Source organism: Osmerus eperlanus, chromosome 15 (assembly GCF_963692335.1).
Source record: "Osmerus eperlanus chromosome 15, fOsmEpe2.1, whole genome shotgun sequence".
Lineage (NCBI taxonomy): Eukaryota > Metazoa > Chordata > Actinopteri > Osmeriformes > Osmeridae > Osmerus > Osmerus eperlanus.
Genome location: NC_085032.1, coordinates 7,553,932 through 7,573,891, shown reverse-complemented (window position 1 = coordinate 7,573,891; position 19,960 = coordinate 7,553,932). Strand labels below are relative to the sequence as shown.

Below are 19,960 nucleotides of genomic sequence, written 5' to 3'. Positions count from 1 at the left end.
CCATTCTTACAAGTTTCTCTTCTGCCCTCGGGGTGTGGTTACCTCTTTTATGACGCAATAGATACAGAATTTTGTTGGCTGCTTTGACTCAAGTATTTTGAGACCAACACTCAGGTTTATTTTTGCACAGCTTAATCAAACTATTTTCAATTCACCTCTAGCTCACTTACTCAATCGGTATGTAATCTGCTGCAAGACAGACAGACTTGCACGGGTAAACCATTGTCTCTGGATTACAGATGAGCCTAATGCCCAATTAAATGGGTGTCATGGCTGACAGTCAAATCAAGGTGTTGTCTTCTGTTGTCGTTTAACGGCGCTCTGTCTGGAGATTAGAAAAGAAGGGTAAAGTAAAAGCTGTCTGTGGTCCACATTACCATACAGCGGTGCCTTGATCTGTCTTCCACTGACCTTGACTCCATATCGCTTCCTCAATCTCACACCGCTGTGTCCACATCGTTCCAACCCACACAGCTCTGCTCATGCACTGCCTCGCTCATCGCTTATCTGAAACCGGCTCCATTCTACCCGCCTCAGCAGTCTCTGAAACCCAGAGGCCCTCGCCGAGTCAGGCCTGTTGGCTTCCAGGAGAAGACACCGTTCATCAGATGAGGAGGACTTGAATGTCAAGGGATCAGACTGGAAGCTCTGGAGGAGAGCAAAACAAGTGGCCTAATGATGGATCAAATATCCATATGACGGATCAAATATCCGTCCGTCTATTCCCAATGTTAAGACATTGGATCTGAAACAGGACCCCCTCATCAGTATGTAGGGCCTATATTGGTTTTTTTTTTCGAATTTATTGTGCTCTTTAAAAGTGGTTTCCACTCCAAACATTTTAGGACAACTTTTCCCCTCCTCTGCGTGGGGAAGTGCATCCCTGAGACCTGTGTGTCGGCTAGGGAGATGAGCAGCGCAGGAACAACACTGCCTCGTCTTGTTTCAGAGGGAGATGTTCTGACTTGCCGTCGCATATTTGTCGTCACGTCGGCTACCGCGGCAGCGCTAGCCCTGTCATTTCGGCTGCTGTGTGTCGCTCGCCGCCTTCAAAACTGTCACGTCGAAGTGGTGAACACTGAACAGCAGGAGTTTCTCCTCCATGCCTCACAGTCCTGAGACGGATATAAAGACGTGTACACCACATTTGCGAAACAGACATTCCCATTACGCTACTAGTATCCAGTCCCAAATACTCGTTCAGCCTGTTTCCGTGTGGCTCCGTACCAGAACAGAGCCGTAGGGTGGAGGCCGTTCTGGAAGCAGGCTGAGGGCTTCTTTCCCTGACCCCGCAACACAGTTTCTCCCCCTCAGGGAGGAAGTCTGGTCCTTTCCTTCCTGCCGCCTCCGGGCCGCTCGCTAGCTCTGCCAGTTCAGGCCCAACGCCCTGCCCAGACCGGCGTGGGCCGCCTCCTACCTCCCCCCCCCCCCCTTCCTCCCGCCAGCCGTTCATCTGTGGGGACTGAACTGGCGAGAGGTGGAGACGTGGGAGGATGTCATCCGGGCGGACTCGTCACTCTCGTCACCTCTTAGTGACGTGTCACCTCCCGGAGGGAACCACTCCGGCACAGGCTAGGCTACCTCACCTCCAGGCCCAGACCAGTCTCGTAATGTTGACTCGACGCTGTGAGCGCGGCACTTGGCGTTCCTTATTCTTATCACGTTGTCGCAAAAAAGGTTCTCGGATGTCTAATCTGGGCACGCACTTGTCTCTCTTTCCTCAACCGTATTGACTTAACCTTTCCTAAAGGAGGCAGACATAGGATTGCCTGCATTTCGCATGTTTATTGATCCACTTTATTGTAAATGTACAGCATATCGGCTGAGCTGTTCCGTGGAGATTATCCTGTCTCTTTCCCAATGCCGAGAGGCATGACTCAGCACATAGATATGAGCTCTGTACCGGACGTTTTTGCTGCAGCTCTGTGGTAACCTCGGTCTCAGGGAGAGCACCCTCACTCTACCTTTGTTCTGTAGTTTACCTTTGAATTCAGCAAACGAATACTGAGTTCTTCTACTGAGGAATGTATCAGATAAAGCAGTGCTTTCCACTGTCCTGCCACTTACACCTTGTCAACCGATAGTATTTCAAACCTCTGTGTAGTGTCGGCCATTAAGATGAATGTTTCTGATTTGTTACACCCTTCTGTCGAGGGGAAAGGAAGGCCTAACAAGCTTGTTAAGCTTGTTTTGTTTTTTTCCCACAGGTACACTTGCACTTATAGCGGTTCATGTTGTTTAATTGTAACTTGTTTAACTACATGCTCTTATGGTTCTTCCCTTTGGCACTTACTTTGGTTGTTCACAATGTGTGCTTCATGTTTTGGCTACTCGCAATGTTTTTGTGGCTATCTTGTTGTTTTGATCAGTGACCTATGCACTTTGTAAAGCTCTCTCTTGGAAGTCGCTTTGGATAAAAGCGTCTGCTAAATGAATAAATGTAAATGTAAACAATATGCCAGTCTGCCAAGACGGAAGACTCACAAATACAGGTCACCGGGTGTAACAAAAGTGACACCTGCTATTCTTAAATTACGTTGTGTATATTTAGCACAGTTTTTCATTGTGGTAGAAAGTAAAGACTGGGATGCCAACTGGAGCAGAGCTGTGAACGAGAGTTTGGAACTTACAATTCAATCCGAGGCCACATCTGTCATGTCAACCACCACAATGCCTCTGACTGACACCATACCACATTTACATTAAGTCCTTTAGCAAACACTCTTATGCACAGTGACTTACAATAAGTACAGGGACATTCCCCCGAGGCAAGTGGGGTGAAGTGCCTTGCCCAAGGACGCAACGTCATTTTGCATGGCCAGGAATCGAACGGGCAACCTTCAGATTAATAGCCCGATTCCCTAACCGCTCAGCCATCTGACTTCCTCTTACGAACACAGACACAGATGGGGTCGTTTTACCCTGAAAACCTCATTCTGAACTAATCTGCAGAAAGCCAAATCCCTGTGTAGCATCCCCTTTTTTTGAGGCAATTCATTTGTTATGTTAGTGTTGTGTTTTTGTGCGGTTAAATGTGATTTGTACTGTATGAACTGAACTGGTGTTGTGTGTGTGTGTGTGAAAGAACAGCATTTCTGTTCTGTTAAGAAGGCAAGCAGTCCTAAAGGGCTTACAAAACAGCTACTGGCATTGTAAACGGTTGAGAATACAGAAAGTGCAAAGCTGTGTGTGCACGTGCTTGTGTGTGTGTGTGTGTGTGTGTGCGTGCGCGGACCTCTCCAACAGATGGCCTTCTGCTCTGAGGCCTCTCTCTGGAGGAATCTCTGTTCATTCCTGGATGCTGTTATCATGCTCTACATCTGGTGCTGGATTCCCTCTAAACACGGCATCAGTGAGTCGGTCCATCCTCGCAGCGTTGTGAACACACCCACAGCGCAGAGCTCCGAGGAGAGGCAGCGTTTAGTCCCAGCCTCTGGGAACAGCCTGTTTGTGGCGGGAAGCCATAACGAGGTCCCACACACACACACACACACACACACACCATCACAATGTGTTTGTGTCGGCACATGGCCGTCTCAATGCTCACACTCGCCCGCTTTCCCCACGCCACACCGATTTTCACCTTCTCCAAGGTCTCTCTGGGCTGTTACTAGTCCTCTTATCTCCCCCCCCCCCCCCCCCCCCCTCACACACCTTTACCCCCCCCCCCCCCTCCCGCCTCCTCATGTTTGCTGGGGAGAGCTGGATGAGGACTCAGACCCTGGTTTTCTGACTGGTTGTGTTGGAACAAAGAGAGCAACCGCGCCCCGCTCGCTCCGCCTCCACGCTGACTGAGAATCCATCGCTAGCGGATGGATTATTATGTCGTCTGGGCTGCATTGTGTTTATTCTCGCCGGTGTGTTTGTGTTGAGCTGTTTCTTCACGGCTGTGTTGATGACGGCGTGTTCGTTTTGCACTGACAGTGATAATGTCGTGTCCTAGTCACGTCATACGTGTCATATATGACTGTCATATGTGACCGACTCCTGGTAAAGTTGACATTGAATCACCAAGCAGACACTTACTTCAATCCAAAGTGACCTAAACTCTTTGTAGAGCCGTGTATAGCATTGATGACGATCGATGAAAATGGAGGTTTTGTGTCGTGTCCCGTTCTCCAGCATGTTGGCCTGACCCCTTGTTCCCCCGTGTCCCCAGGCCCAGGACAAGAGGAAGGCCCTGGAGGAGACCAAGGCGTACACCACCCAGTCCCTGGCCAGCGTGGCCTACCAGATCAACGCCCTGGCCAACAACGTGCTGCAGCTCCTGGACATCCAGGCCTCCCAGCTCCGACGCATGGAGTCCTCCATCAACCACATCTCCCAGGTCAGGACACATGCTCACACACACACACACACACACACACACACACACTCACACACATGCACACGTCACAACTGTGCAGGACCACAGGCGAGGACACACACACTGCAGAAGGGCAGCTAAACTTGAAAAACTCACTTCCTCACACTGTCACTTCTGTTCTCGGTATCTGTGAGTAGGGCATCTGTCTCCAGTCACTGTGGTGCGTTTATAGGCTGGTGAATGGACGTCTGTCTTACTCTCCCTCTCTCTCTCGCACACACACACGCGCTCACTATGACTAGTCTCACCCCTACTAACTCGCTCCCAGTGTAGCTCTCTGGCATGCAGCCTCCCTGCCATGTGAAAAAGGTAAATCTAGACCTTCATCCAATGAAGTCATTAAGAGATCAGATCAATCAATGGCCCTGGGACATGCTGCAGATCAGAGGAATGCACTAACCCTGACCATGTAGACTTGTGATGAGGACAAGGAGCCGAGGCAAGACTGTAGTCACCCTGCAGGTCGTAAAGAGAAAGATGGATGGAACGAGAGAATGGTACTTCATCCCTCCCCTAGAGGGAAATTCATTTTTGGTCATGGTTGATCTTGTATGCTGATACACTGAGGTAAGAGAGGTTTTTTAGTGTCGATTAGGACAACGGTCAGAAGAACCCTCTCGTACGCTTCTATTTCTGAGAAGCTCCTCCCCATGTCTGGGTCCTGAGTTTTCAGAAAAGATTTGAGCAAAGAAAAGAATGTCTGACATGTCTTGGAAGATAAACTGAAGGTCACGGGTCTCCGAAAGATATTTTCCTCCCACCATAAACAAACGTACATATTGATAGAGTGAAGGGGGCCTTGGAGAGCAGGGACAGAGAGGACGGAGGAGGGGGAGGAGAGCGTGAGAAGACGGTCGACGGGCGGAGACAGAGCAGCTAGCGGAGGGAAAGTGCAAACACCATCTCTCAGGTTTCGTCTGGCACGAGAGGACAACCGTACACGGACGGAATATTATCGCCACGGACTCTGCGTCTCCTTGGCAACACTCATGGCCCCATTCGACAATAATGACTCGAGAGAGATAGATGAAGAGAGAGAGAGAGAGACTCACAGTTGTGTGTTCTGGGGAGAGCACACCCAATCTCTCACTGTTGCTTTCTGAGGGAGCCGTTTCCCCTACCACCCAAACACCTACCCACATTCAAACCCACATTCAAACCCACCCTGCCAGATATGGCTAATCTAGTTGCGTTCATACTATTTTCTATACAATCTATTTTCATTTGCTGTATGGTACCAGTAGATATATGAGTTTTTCTTGTATGGCGTTAGAATAGATGCATCCTGTCTGTAAGCACGGCAACATCTGAGCCATCAGGGGTGAGGTGAGGTCATGTCTTGTCAATAAAGAATGGAATTGCTTATTTGCATACTTTTACATAGCTTACCCTAGCCCTCGGCCCTAGTCCCAGCCCTCAGCCCTGTGGTGTGTGTTTGTCAGAGTGTGTATCTGGTGTTATGGATAGATTGACAATCATACACCGCAATGTCACTCCTACCCATCCTACAAAATAGTGATTCCCTTTTATTCTTATTTTTTTTCGTACAATTATACACTTTTTAATCGGCACCGATTGCTGAACCAGCACTGCAGATTGCACATTTGATGTCCTTATCAGAAACGTTATTTCTGTGGAAAAGTATTTCCACACCACTGACATGATCGCCCTTGTTTGAAATATTTATGTAAAATCACTTGAGATGAAAATGGACAATCTAATGAATGCAAAAATGCCATTGTAAAAGGCATTGAGTGAAAATGCCATTTTGGACAAACATTTCCGGCTGGCAAAATTTTGGTGCATCGCTGGTTAAATGTGTTGCGGTCTGACAGTGACTCTCCTCTCCCGTCCCCCTGCCCTGCCACCCAGCCCCAAGCGGAGGATGCTGTGTGTGTGTGTGTCATGATGTCTGATGACTGGGCCTGCCTGTGGTGAGCTGCAGCCTGGCGTCAGGAGTGTTTAGCATCCATGGTCTATGGTTAGTTAGTGGCTTAGGGTGTGTCCACTCTGCTGACTAGGAGCTATCTGTGTGGGCGCTTCCTGGTGTGCTCGTTGTCTGGTGTCCTGGCCCTTATAATGCCCAACATCACTTTATCTGTTGAGCGAAAAGAGAGGTGTGTGTGTGTGTGTGCTCGCTGGCGTGGTTTGGTTCTGTCACTGACTTGTTGATGTTCCCAGGCTGTCTGGGATTGTTGTGAAGCGGACAGATGACGACAGTGTGTGTGTGTGTGTGTGTGTGAGAGTGTGAGAAGGATTTCTCTTCAGTTTTCAGTCACAGCATTGCCATTCAAGAGGGTGGTCTCCTTGTCGTCTGACAGGATAATAGACTATAGAGCGCTGCTACCTTGGGCTGTGTGTGAAGTGGCTGCTGAGAGGCTGCGAACAGGGAGAGCTTTGTCTGCCCAGCGGAACCATGGGCTTCTCTCTCAGACACACGCACTGTGATACCCTGTGTTTAAAGGAAGAAATGGTGTAATGTGTCGTGCAAAAAACATTGTTTCATCCCACCATTTTCACAAAACAAAGTCTACGGGAATAAGGCCTTTGTCATGTTTATATAGGTGCTGCGTCTTGTCTCGACTCAATTCCGCCTGGTAAGCATTTTAGGCGTTCGCCCCTCAAACGTGGGTCGACACAGTGATGCACGAAGCTGAGACACCATGGCTTTTAACCACCTCTCCAGGCCTGACTGTTCTGCACTGAGCTATAAATCACATCGGATTTCATTTGCGGGGTGGCACACGGCACCAGGGAGTGCCAGCTAGCTAATTGAACCCAGTGGCCTAACGGCGATCAAGTACTTCATGCGGAAAACAGCTGACTCACAAAGCACACCCAATAAACAGTGCTCAGTGACATGTCGCATAGGAAGTCGTATAGACTGTAAAAGCCTGCTGGGCTTGGGCCGTGGACTGGGTGACCAACATGTGACCTTTCAAGGTGTGTGTGTGTGCGCGCTGTGAAGTCTGTCTGACCTCCAGCATATCGAGGTGGAGAGATGGATTTCATCCAGACCGGAAATGAAGCCCCATTGGTGTGTGTGTGTGTGTTTCCTGCTCCTCCCAGTCTGTGCGTGCGTGTACACGCCTCATGTCTGTCAGATCGTTTTCCCTCTGCTTATAGCTCTCCTTCTGTTATGCACAGTTGTTGGTTTCGTACTAAGCAGTATCTTTCTGTGCTTTTGGTGGAAGGGGAAATTATCTGGTCTCTGGTTAGGAGTGTGGCTGTGTGTCAGGGAGAATGCTTATCTTGTGTTTAAACTTATCATTAGGGCCCAAGTGTGAAGAAAAGAAAATCTGCAATGGCGTGTAATATCCTGTGACTCACCAGACATTTTCCGTGTGTGGTCACTTCCTCCTCTCCTCCGTCAGAAATGTTCCTCTCCCCCTCTTTTGCCCCAACCCTTGTTGTTCCCTGTATTCTGTACTTCCTCCATAGCCCAGTTCACACACTCAGGACATTCCCCTCAGAAAGAGGACTGAGATGCTGAGCATTCATTGCCGCTACTTCCTCCGGGAGGCGGTCTCCCGCAGCCAGCTGGCATGCTGAGGTGACCGACCCCCACCCGCCGTTACCGGCTGAGGCGACGTGCGCCACTCAGAAATATTTGCCATCTGCGCGGTATTAGATAAACAGTTATTCAGAGACTTATGCTAAACCCACCCCCTCTACCCCATGATAGTTGACCGGTCTTTTTGGCTCAAGCGACATGCTGAAGTTCTCTGACTGTTCGTGTTTCTGGTCTGCGTGGGCCGCTCTGGGAAACTGGCCCTGTAGTAGGCTCTGGGACGGCTTTTGTGGCTCGGTGCACAGATGAAGGCTTTCAGATGCGCTGGCTGGTGTTCTGTGTGCCAGACAGGAGCCGGACCCAGGAGTTTAGCCGTGATGGATCTTCATCCGTTCGGCTCAGTCCACAGCTGGACTACTGAAGTCGACACACAGAGATACAGAATCCTTCTGACCAGGTCCCCTGTCAACTCTCTCGAAGGAGGCCAAGGGGTGTCAACAAGCCAGCTTGGCTGTTGAACGTTGACATGTGTTGGTGACGTGAAGATAAAGGGTTACATGTTCTATTATTATCCCATAAAACAAGGACATTCAGTTGGGAGGACAATAAAGACTTGTCTGCGGTTCCTCATGACCTTCTGTGTCCCATTCTGTTTTGAAGTCCACCTGGAAATGCTCAACTTGCTCAAAGGGAACTGAGACACTTATTAGTGTTGTGCCATCACAAAGGAACACAGGACGAGGCTGACACTGACAGTTGGTGCAAATATCTGTTTTCTCTCTTGTTCTCCCCCTCACTCGCTTGCTTATTAAGTATCAAATAAAAAATGTTTGTATAGCCCTTTTTACAAGCTATGTCACAGAGGGCTTCACATACGACCATAGAACTGCCCCTTAACCAACCTAAACCCTCAAGGAAGACAAGGAAAAACTCCCAGGAAAATCTCATTTGATAGACAAGATGGAAGAAACCTTGGAAGGAGCAATTCAGTGAGGGATCCCCTCCTCCAGAGACAGTTTGTGAAAGAGAGGGGCAGAACACTGGCTAAACATAGTCATGCATCAAGACAAGTTCCAATGGGTGTTGAAACACAGAAATCCAATGTTCAACTCGGGTCACAGTTGGCGAAGTATTGGGGCATTGTTTGTCTGACTCTGGTCTGCTGTAGCCATCCCTCACTGTGACCCAGCCCAGTCTTCCACCTACAGGAACGCTGGGATTCTGTCCATCCGTGCATTTGTGCTAAACTGGCCTTTTTATTTATATTTTTTATATAATCCCCGAGGCCTCACTACCAAAGCGCTGAAACGGACACTTTTCTCCCAGTCAGACACTGAAGTGAAACTGGCTGTCTGCACCGGCCAAACGTCTGGAGACGTTGGTTCTTTTCCTGCGAATTTCTGTTCCTCCTGATTTCACATGCCGTCTGACGGCAGATGTCTGGCCCAGGATTGCCGAAATTCCACTAACGGGGTCTTTGATTCGCTGCCCTACGTGAGCGGGTGATTCATGCCCCCCCGACGAGGATGTGCAGAGAGCCATTGTGGAATGTGTGATTTCTCCCTGACCCGTGTGACTCCCCCCCCCCCCCCCTCTCTCCCCTGGCTGTCTGAGCCAGGGACATCAACGGTTGCCGGACCAGGGTCACGAAAGGGAGTCGCACGAACGACACCTTCCCACTAAGCCTCTAAAACCGTCTCATTCTTGTCTTCATCGCGATGCGGAGACTGTGTTGGTCAACCCCCAGGTCTGTGAGGGTGTTTGCTGGTGTGTGTGCTTCTAGTATCAGTTGATTGTGATTCCAGACTAGGTTCACTGTGACCACCAGTTACAGCAGACATCTGGAGACATGCTTCCTTACTAGTCAGTCCCACTGACGTGTAGACGCCTGTTGCTAGGAACAACACTGGGACTGTGTCTCATGACAACCACCATATTGGTACACAGTAGAAGAAACCAGTCAGTTACACCCTAAAACGAGAGGATGAGTTCCTCTTTTCAACAATCTCTTGGCCTCTGGGAGCAGATTGTGTGTGTGTGTGTGTGTGTGTGTGTGTGTGTGTGTGTGTGTGTGTTGGGGAAGGAGTGGACTGGCATCAAGACAAAATGGTGACCAGAGTCCTCCAGTCTTAGTCATGGAAGAGGGGGATGATTCACTGGGAGAAAAGAGGGGGAGAAGAATGAGTAACTATGGGGGGTAGCATTATGAAGGACAGTAAGAAAAAGGTTTTGGAGTAGAAAAAGAGGCCCACGTTAGGTTGGATTTGGAATTTAAGAGCAGGAAAGTAGGGAATAAAGGAATACAAAAAAAAAAGAAATCAACAGAGGAGATGGACTGCTTAGTTCCCAGTGTTTTAGGGCAAGGTTCAGTTTTGGCTCTGATGCTGCCCAGCGTTGGACGCCAGGTCTGGGGATGACAGGACCAGAGAGCATGTGAATCAACCTCACTATTTGCCAGGGCCTGTTTAGCATCACCAGACAAGCCTGAAGCACACGATTAAACTCTGGAATCCTACTGAGTGGTACACACCTGCAGAGACGTAACTGGGCAGGAGAATCTTGGAGGAGTTTTTGTAGCAGTGCTAAAGTCTGCGTACTCTGAAGTCATTCTTGTTTTCTTGTTGTACTCAGGTATAGCAGGACTACTCAAAGACCTGAACACCAGTCAGGAATAAATGGACCAGTTACTTCCTCGTACCGTCCACAACATACCGTTCCATACAACTGTGTTTCATTGAAAAGTTATCGTACGAGCGGACAAGCCCTCACATTCATTTCCCTTACCAACCCTTGTGCAACATTTGTCATAAGTGTTTTTCGGCTTGGCTATTTTCTCAACCCACAGGAAGGAGATGAAGCTGGTGTGAATCGCTTTCTCACTTCCTCTTTGTGCCAGCTGCTCTGTTGTTTGTCTTGGCTGTCGTGTACCCTGACGGAACTTTCCGAGATAAGCAAAAACACTTTTGTTGTTAAGCTGCCATGTCGTATATTAACAACTGTAACTCTTACTACTCCATAGGTCATCTATTCAGTGTAACGCTTCAGATCGTGTATTGCTCTCGACTAGTCAGTCTTGCCGTAAATATGGACTCCAGTGACTCCTACATCAGTCAGTTTGCGCCAAGCCTGTATCTGTCTGAGGGAATCCATTGGAATCTTCTTCATAAGTAGCCAGCTGGCTGTGTTGGGGGAGGCGGGAGGGGTGAGGCGAGGTCACAATTAGTCTGTTGGAGCCAAGCCAGGAGTACTTAACTCCAAGATTTCAGTCGGACTAAGCTCATTTCTCTGCTCTCCCCACCGTCTGGCCACTCCCCTCAAGCCTCTCACCTCTCTGAACGGATTCAGTTCTGCTGATTTCAGTCCATTTTCTCTCCTTGGAGAGCTTCCTGTTCGTGTTGTCAAGGGAGTCGAATGCAATCCACTCAGCCTAAGTGCTCAGCCATCACCTGTTGGGTTTGACAACCTGTAGGCTGGGTCTTCCCTGATGACTTGCTCTGAGCGACTTGGGGAACTCCCCCGCCACATTGACGGACCCCATTTCATCTGCTGTCTCCTTCCTGTGAATAGCGATTAAAAAGACGATCCCCTCTGATTGATAGTGTTGAGACTGTGTATAGAGCTTATCGAGCTCTTCATAACTCATCCAGAGTGACGCATTCTTACTTGAATAAGGAGACATTCATGGAGGGGGGGGGTGGGGCAACTTGTAAAACAAATGCCCTCAGCGAAGACAAGAGCAAGCTAGCTAGCTAGCTAGCTAGCTTGCTACCTCCAGATCCCCTCCGTATGAAAGGACTCCTCTGTTGGCTGTGGCCCCAGCGGCCTCCCTTGAGAGAGGCCTCTGACTGGCCGGACCCTCAGCAGACACGGCCTTTCATCTCTCAGAGGAACAGCAGCTGAAAGAGAGGGGGGGGGGGGGGGAGGAGGAGATGGGGGGAGGGGAGGAGATGTAGGGACTGGTCTGATGGTCTGGGAGAGGGATGAGTGGATAAGGGGATGACATTTCAGATGCATGTGATTGACTTAATAAGGGGACATTACTGCACCTGATTTCCTTCTTTCATAGCGGACAAATGTTATGAGTGTTCAATTCCAAAATTAATTGGTTGTGTAGACAGAAGTTTCAAGAACTGTCCCCAACTGCAAATATTTCCTCCGCATTTTTTCTTCCTCCCCCTCACACACACACACACACACACACAAACGCGTCTGCACAAAAATGGTCAGTTAAAGCATAATTATAAAAGGTGGAGGCAATTAGTGTGTATAAAGAGTACAAGGCCATTAATCAAACAGAGTAGTGATTTCAGAAGCAAAACACTCCATTCTCTCCCATAATTCATCTAGTTTGTGCCAAAGGCTGCAGTTCTTTATTACCCTCCCTCACAGAGAGCAGTCAGCTTTAATGGCTTTAGACAAAAACCTTATAAATATGTAATGTAGAGCACAGTAGATTAAATTTCCTTATGGAATGCTGCCTAAAGTATCCTGCGTTTTCATTTTAAATGGCACTAAATGCCCCAAGGCAATTTTTTTTTTTTTTTTAAGTCTGATGCTGTAATAATGACATTGGCATGGTTTTCTTAGCCAGGCAACCCTTTACCTGAGCATAAATGAGAAATTCCTCTGAGAAGGCTGAGGAGATGGTAATGTAGTACATTACTTGGCTGGCAACCATTGGTAAGGGCTTTTCAGTCATCAGATCAGGAACCAAACACACTATCCACAGTCATAGCACGGTCCAACCACTATTGGGAGCTGTAATAAACGTATGTGGCATTAAGAGCCTCACAATGAAAACAGCAACGTGATTCAATTAAAGTAGCCCTAGTTGCCGTAGGAGAAGCTGGAAATCCAATCCTTGTCTGGGTCTAATAGATCTCTGTAACTGTCTCTCATCGTGTCTGGTAACGCGGTCTTCTCTCTCCTCCTGGGCTGTGTTCAGACGGTGGACATCCACAAAGAGAAGGTGGCCCGGCGGGAGATCGGGATCCTGACGACCAATAAGAACACGGCGCGGACCCACAAGATCATCGCGCCGGCCAACATGGAGCGTCCCGTGAGGTACATCAGGAAACCCATCGACTACAACGTCCTGGACGATGTGGGCCACGGGGTCAAGGTGAGGGCCGTCTGTCTCAGTCTCTCTCTTTCTTTGTCTGACTCATCCCCCCCCCCCTCACATTTATCTCTCCCCCTCTCTTACTTCTCCTTCCTCCTTGCCTCTCTCTCTCTTACAGTGGAACATCTGAAGGGGTGCCCTGTGGTGTGTTCTGTATTCTCTCCCATACCCCTCCTTCACATTCTCCCCGGTCAGTCATTCGTTGGGCAGGTTTAGATGGATCTCCCCCCCCCCCTCTTCCTCCGCTTCTGTCTGTCTCACGTGTTCGTCTTTGCGTGCACCTGGCTGGCCCTGCAGCCTGACAATCCAGTGTGGGTGATTGACAAGAATGATTACACTGTTGGATAGGTTTCTATGTGCCATTCTAGGAGCATTGTGAAGGATGTGCAGGGTGAGCTCTGATGAATTTATGAGATGTTCAGAAAGCACTTTAGACCTCCCCCCCCCCCATCTCCCTTCATAATCGTGTTCTCGCACGTCCGATTTCAAACGGGTAAGTCTCTGAGAGCTTTTAGTGCTTGAGCAACATCTGTCATAACCCATTATACTTACAACCCTTTCTTTCCAAGTTCTGAAAGGTATACTGACTACTGTGCAGGCCTACACACTGCTGTGTTCTCAATGGTCGACATTCAGCTCTACTTTAGGGGTCAGAGGTGGTCGCCATGACAGCGGGTCTAATGACATAACAACCCTCGTTGGTTGATCCATTCAGAGATGTCCACCTCTCTCTAGAGCCCCCATTAATCAGCCAATCAATGGCTGCTGTCAGGCAGATTAGATTAGCAGCCACCATTGTCTTCCAGTAGAACCGATGTGCCGTGATAGGACGGGATAAAAGCCATGCTGCCCGTTTCAATTTCCCAGGCCTGAAATCACACAGGACCCACATGTCGCATTGAAAGGGCGTGTGACCTAGTGTGGCCTGAAAAGGTTTTAAACGAGGTTGATATCGATCATAACCGTCCATGTCCGTAATGTCCTTATTGAGATGAGAAGAGATGTTGCGGTCTATTATGTCTTGATACCGCCTGTCGTCGGTCACGTCTGTCACTTCAAGCCCCGCGGGGACAGCAATAGATCTGATATTTAGGAATACAGGAACATGCTTAATGGTCATACTTCTTTTACCCACATATCCCTTTTTGGAGGTATAGTCTTGATAGATGTGTTCTAACCCTGTATGTCCATGATAATGAGGGACAGGGGGAGGGAAACTGTAGATGTGGTGAATGAAAGGAACGGGAACACACACACATGTCTGTGTGTCAAAGCCTGGAGCTCTAATCAATATTTAGCGTCAATACCAAGCTTTAATTCATCTGACGTCTACAGTAACTGATGGGAAAGCTGACAGCTATTGGGCCCTGTAGAATATCCAGCCCCGGTTTACTAACCGGACGTGGGTCGATTCTAAAATGCCAGTTTAACACACACACACACACACACTTGAATGGACATTAGTTGCAGCTTCCCTATTGACATGCTATGAGATATTCTGCACCAAGGCACCAGGTGCAGAGAGAGAAGAGAGGGGGGACAGGAGAGGTTGAACTCCTAATGAGATTCAGAGCCTGGTGACTTTATATTGACGGTGTAAGCTGCCATATAAACTGAGTCATCTGACTGCAGGATTAGAGGGTGCTCTCTCATCTGTTTCTGTATGTCTCTCTCTCTCCACCCACCAACTGACGGGGTGTTTTTCACCGTTATTGAAAAAAATGAGATTTATCAGCTGACTGATAATCTAGTCAAGCGCTGTCAGGAATGCAGGGGCCGTGTCAGATGTTGTTTTGGAGTTGACGTCGCTGCCACGTTGCTTCAGTTGCGGAAGCTACTCAGAACGAGCGGTCTGACACACGAGGAGTTCAGATGGTCTCAGAGATGGATGTGCGCTAAGTAGCAGGTAAAAAAAAAAAAAAAAAAAAAAAAAACCTGCTCAAGATAAATTAATAAAAAAGGTTGTGTTCTTGCAAATAATTGACTGAAACAGCTAAAGGATAGGAATTGTTGTTGCGTTTGAGGTCTGAAGTGCGCAGGATTGTGCTTTGGCCTGGGATGAAGGTGACTGGACGTGTTGGTTATCTGATGACCCTGTTGGTTTCCTCCCGGAGTCCTGAAGTCAGCACATCTCTGTATAATCTCTGGCCTGTGGCCCACCTCACTGCTGCCATCTTTACAGGCCAGAACATCTAGAGAGACCCATCTGATCCTACTGATCTAAAGATCTCCTGCAGATCTGCTGGGATCAACAGGCAGTGAATTGAGGCTGTAAAGATTGATAGATGTGTGAGGATGCTTTTACCGAGTGTCCGAGCGAAGCCTGACGCCCTAAACCCAGAAGTTGTAGAAGAGGGGCGTCATCATCATTAACTGACCTATATGTCTGAAATCATCCAAAACATTTATTATCCATGCCACCATTACAATCCCTGACTGTTATAACCCCCGTTCCTGATATCGCGACTGAACAACCCCCAACGGCCATTTTGTGTCAGCGTAGCAGCACGGCGTGGCTGCCCAGGGCTGGCTGTGCTCTGGGCCCTCCTCCGCTCTGCTGGATGTGGTCTCCTGTCCTGTGGCTGATGTGATGGCCGAAGCACGGCCCTCTGGGAACCTGAATTATTGACGAGGCCCTTGACTCGGTGCTTGATTCGGAATTAACTGCACAACTCTCCCGGCTCCTCCTCGGACCCACTCTCCAGCTCCCAAGCACAATCAAATGTTTAATTTGATTTATCATTATCCAATCATAAAATCAACGGGAGAGTAAAATGACATGAGACATTTCGGTTGTTTATTAGCCTTTATTTAACACTGGCCGATACAATCGAAGAGAGGTTGTTTTGTTTGTCATTCTCAGAAGAGGTGTTGCAATACCGGTTTGAGTTGACAATGGGCCTGTGGAGGGCTGTGGGCCGGGTGGCTGGCCGGTGTTTGGGCGTGGCGGAGAGATAAAAATCAGACAGGTGCAGAAAAACAAGCCGGTGACCCTCCGTGTTCTCCTGGGGTGGATCACACCTAACCGCCGCACTGCCCCGGCTCTTTCGAAATGTTTACTCTGTGTAAATACCCTGCTGAATGGTCCTCCCCTGTACTTCTGAACTGTTAAGACAGCGATTTTGACATGCCTGTTCTCTCTTTCTCTTTTTTTTTTTTTCCCTCCCTCCTTACGCCCATGTTAAGTGGCTAAAAGCCAAGGTAAGTCCTGTTTGTCATGTGACCCGCCCTGTCATAGTCTATTATTGATAGGCTGCTTCTTCAGCCCTCCCCCCGTATTCCCAGAAAACCCCCTGTTTAGTTGGTTGTTGTAGTCTTTGTTGTTACCATAGTAACCTGTAGTCCCTTTAGACTTATCAAAACTCATACGTCGTTCATAGTCCTCTGTAACACCCTCTATCATGAATGAATAAGTTAACCATTACAGCCCCTGTCGACCAGTCTTCCCTGTGAAGATCTTCTCAGCTGGGTGGGTTTCCCCGTCACAACATGCCCGCTGATGGATTTAGAATATTTATAGCCCTTGTTTAAAACGAAAAGTGTAAATATTTAACTGCCGCCTTGCCTTGGCCTAGTGTGCTTGATTGGTTGCGTGCTCGGCAATACAAAAAGAGAACAAATACACTCTTATCTCAGAACCTTCATGAAGTTCCAGCCACCCCCGTCTGATGATGCAAGAGCTGCAGTCTCCTGGCTTGAGCAGATCAACAATGGGTGTTGTAACCAGGGCCGAGTCACATCTGGGAAACCCATTACAGCACTCTAACCACACAACACCTTCTGATCTGACAAGCCGCCTCACTGCCTTTCTGTCCCCCCCCCCCCAGCAGCAGCAGCACGGGAACAACCAGTCAATCAGGGGAGGAGGAGGAGGAGGGACGTTATCACGGACCAATCCGCCCACGCAGAAGCCTCCGAGCCCGCCCATGTCGGGGCGTGGTACGCTTGGGTAAGGAGGCATCTGGTCCCAGTGCGGTAGACGATGTGTGCCACATCTGCACGTCCCTGGAGGCGTGCAGATGTGGGCGCCCTGGTAGCTCCCCGGATAAGTGCGCATAGCATGCAGGCTGAGGCCCTACTGCAGCGGCCTGGGTTCGATTCCAGCCTTGGCCACTTTCTGCATGTCTCTTCCCCCCCTCTCTCTCACTCTCTCACCCTCTCTCTCTCTCTCTCTCTCTCTATCTCTCTCTCTCTCCCTCTTTCTCTCTCGCATTCTCTCCCTCTCGTTGTCTCTCTCACTCTCTCACTCTACGTTTCCTGTCACACTCCACTTAAAACACTGTCCAATAAAGCGTGACAAATGCCTCCAAATATTGTGTGTGAATGTACAGACTTGTTCCTTCTTTTGGGATGCACGGTTGCAGCGGCTCCTCTCTCTGCACCAGCAGGCTGAGCTGAGCATCATTCCGGTGCCGACGCCGACACGGCTGAGACAGTAATCACACAGTGATACCGGCTTTAGCTCGGCTGCACTCGTTTTTCAGCCCTTCGCGCAAATCTCATCAGTTTGGAAAACCACCCAGCAGGATGAATTGATAGGATTTGGAACGCTCGCTGGCAGACGGGCTGTTTGAGCTTCGTTAAATTACATACCCCTGCTGTAGCTCAACCCACGTTCATGGATTGGGTGGGAGTTGATTCAACTATTAATTTCGCTTTTGTACCCACTAACTATCCATTTCGTGTCGTATCCCCTTGTTAACTCCCCGTTTAGTGTTGTATCCCCTTGTCGAGCCCTAATCTCTTTTGTGTCTGTCTCTCGTGATAGCCGCAGCACGCCGTATAAGACCCTGGAGCCGGTGAAGCCGCCCACGGTGCCCAACGACTACATGACGAGCCCGGCCCGCCTGGGCAGCCAGCACAGCCCGGGACGCACCGCCTCTCTCAACCAGAGACAGAGGACCCACAGGTGAGCGGCCCGCCCGCCCCAGAGCTCCCACGCCCTCCGCATGCGCCGTGCCTCACTGGCCCTCCCTCATTCGCCCGCTCACTCAAGTCACTTACACGCCCACTTGCTCGTTCACCCACTCCCTCGCCCACTAACTCACCCGATCCCTCCCCTCGCCCACCCACTCGTTCACCTACTCATTCTCTCCCTCCCTCACTCTCTCCCTCACTCATTCACTCTCACGGCTGAGCGCATGCATACGTCTGCAGGTGGCGAAACGTTGCTTTGTGTCCTCACACCACCTGTAAACTGAGTTTCCCTCCCTGTTCTGTTAAAGTAATCATAAAAAAAGAAAGAATTTTTTTTTGCTTGAGACTGAAGCTATAAATATCCTCCCGTTTCCAGTGTCTCTGCTGTCTTCACTTCAGCAGCTTGAGGTGCTTCCTCTCCCTGCTCCCTGTTCTTCTGTAGTTACCACATACAGCGGGCGCAGCTGGGAAGGGTTCACATTCACAACTACTTACCTGAGCATTTGGAAATTCTGTAAGGACGTGTGTGTGGCGCCACACCCCTGCCACCATGCCTCGGAAAAAGCCTCGGTCACAAAACACGGAAGCCTGACGGGGAGAGCTGCCGTCGTGCAGTCAGTCAGGACTGATTGAAGTGGTCTCGTTAGCCAAAGAGGCTGTCATGTCTCCCGCTCCAGAAATGCCACCCTCCCTTTTCATCGCTCTCGCTCTCTTTCTCTCTCTCCCTAATTCGGTCTCTCATAATTCTCATCCCCACTCTAGTATCCTTCATGTTCATTCATCCCTTCCCAGTTCCCTTCCTGGCTTGAGCTTGTCGTCTCTCCCGCCCAGATACGCTGCAGCTCTGCTTGCAGTGGTGGTGCTCTGGTGTGTTTGGTGATCTGGGCTGCGGTGTCTCACAGCGTGGGGCTCCAGGTGTTGGGCTGGTCCCTCAGCTGGATGTGGTTTGTCACAAACCATGACCACGTCACCCAGCGTAGCTGTCAGCGACGCCGCATCACTGTTGGATTAGCGGAACCGTAAACTGGCTCGGATTATCCAGCTCGCACAAGAGCTCTCTCGCACTCGCACTCACTCGTATATCAATATCCCAGTCCCCGATTCCGGAAATCCCTTATGTTATTATGATTTTTTTGTGGTCTCATTGCACGTTGTCAGAGACATTTATTTGAGTTCTCTTTCTCAAATTGGGTTTTGATTCGTTTGTGTCTGTTAGAGGGAGGTGGGGAGTCGTCTTCGTGTGGGCTTTGTGGGTTGTGATCGCATTTGTGAAACTCGATATCTGGAGAGGAGGGTTGTGAGACAGGACGGAGAGACACCACGGGGGGGGGGGGGGGAGGAGGCAGGAAGGAGGCGCAGCCCGGGGCTGCGATGTCCGAGGGAGCAGACGAGGGAGAGCAAGCAGTGCTGGAGGGGAGGGAGGAAGCACCAAGCATGTGAAAGATGGGGAGTGGAGATGACTCCTGAGTCTGGGGGAGGGCAGAACCACAGAGGGATGGAGACTGCCACCACTACAGAGACAGAGATGGGGATTTCTCACGTCAGCGTGGATGGACTGTATCGTGAATCCCTTCTCTGAATCCATTCCTAAGCCCCCCCTCTCACACATGCACACCCATCCTTCCCCCCTCCACACACACACACACACACACACACTTTCCCACCGCCCCTCACACACTCAATACCCCCCCCCCCTACACACACACACACACACACACACACTCTACCATCCTTCCCCCAACATGCACAATATCCCCTCAACACACACACACACTCTCATCTCCCCCACTCAGCAGCGAGCATGGGATAGATGCCTGGCTCAGGGCCCCCCTGCTGTTAGTGCCCCGCCAGCCCCAGGCAAGACTCACACACGTACAGGGAGGGGGGTGCAGCTTGACTGCAAAGGATGATCGGGGGGGGACAGGGGGGGGGGGTGATAGTAGGGAGTGGGATCTGGGCCAGTCCTGGGGAGATTTAAGGGGGGTGGTGCAGTCATTGATCTGAATGCCTGGGAGGTCAAATGCAGGCCGACGATCGACTTAGG

General features: G+C 49.7%; 1 protein-coding gene across 10 annotated transcripts in view; it reads left to right on the top strand.

The window, feature by feature from the left end:
- The window catches only part of abi1a (abl-interactor 1a), a 31,931-nt gene that overhangs the window by 3,623 nt on the left and 8,348 nt on the right, over positions 1–19,960 (top strand). For 5 of the 10 annotated variants that reach the window (XM_062479351.1, XM_062479359.1, XM_062479356.1 and 2 more), the window contains exons 2-6: positions 4,160–4,327; positions 12,823–12,999; positions 16,186–16,200; positions 16,827–16,948; positions 17,768–17,908. In XM_062479351.1, coding sequence (XP_062335335.1) covers positions 4,160–4,327; positions 12,823–12,999; positions 16,186–16,200; positions 16,827–16,948; positions 17,768–17,908 — 623 coding nt within the window. The remainder of the gene's footprint in view (positions 1–4,159; positions 4,328–12,822; positions 13,000–16,185; positions 16,201–16,826; positions 16,949–17,767; positions 17,909–19,960) is intronic. The other 5 variants (XM_062479355.1, XM_062479358.1, XM_062479352.1 and 2 more) reach the window with 4 other exon arrangements.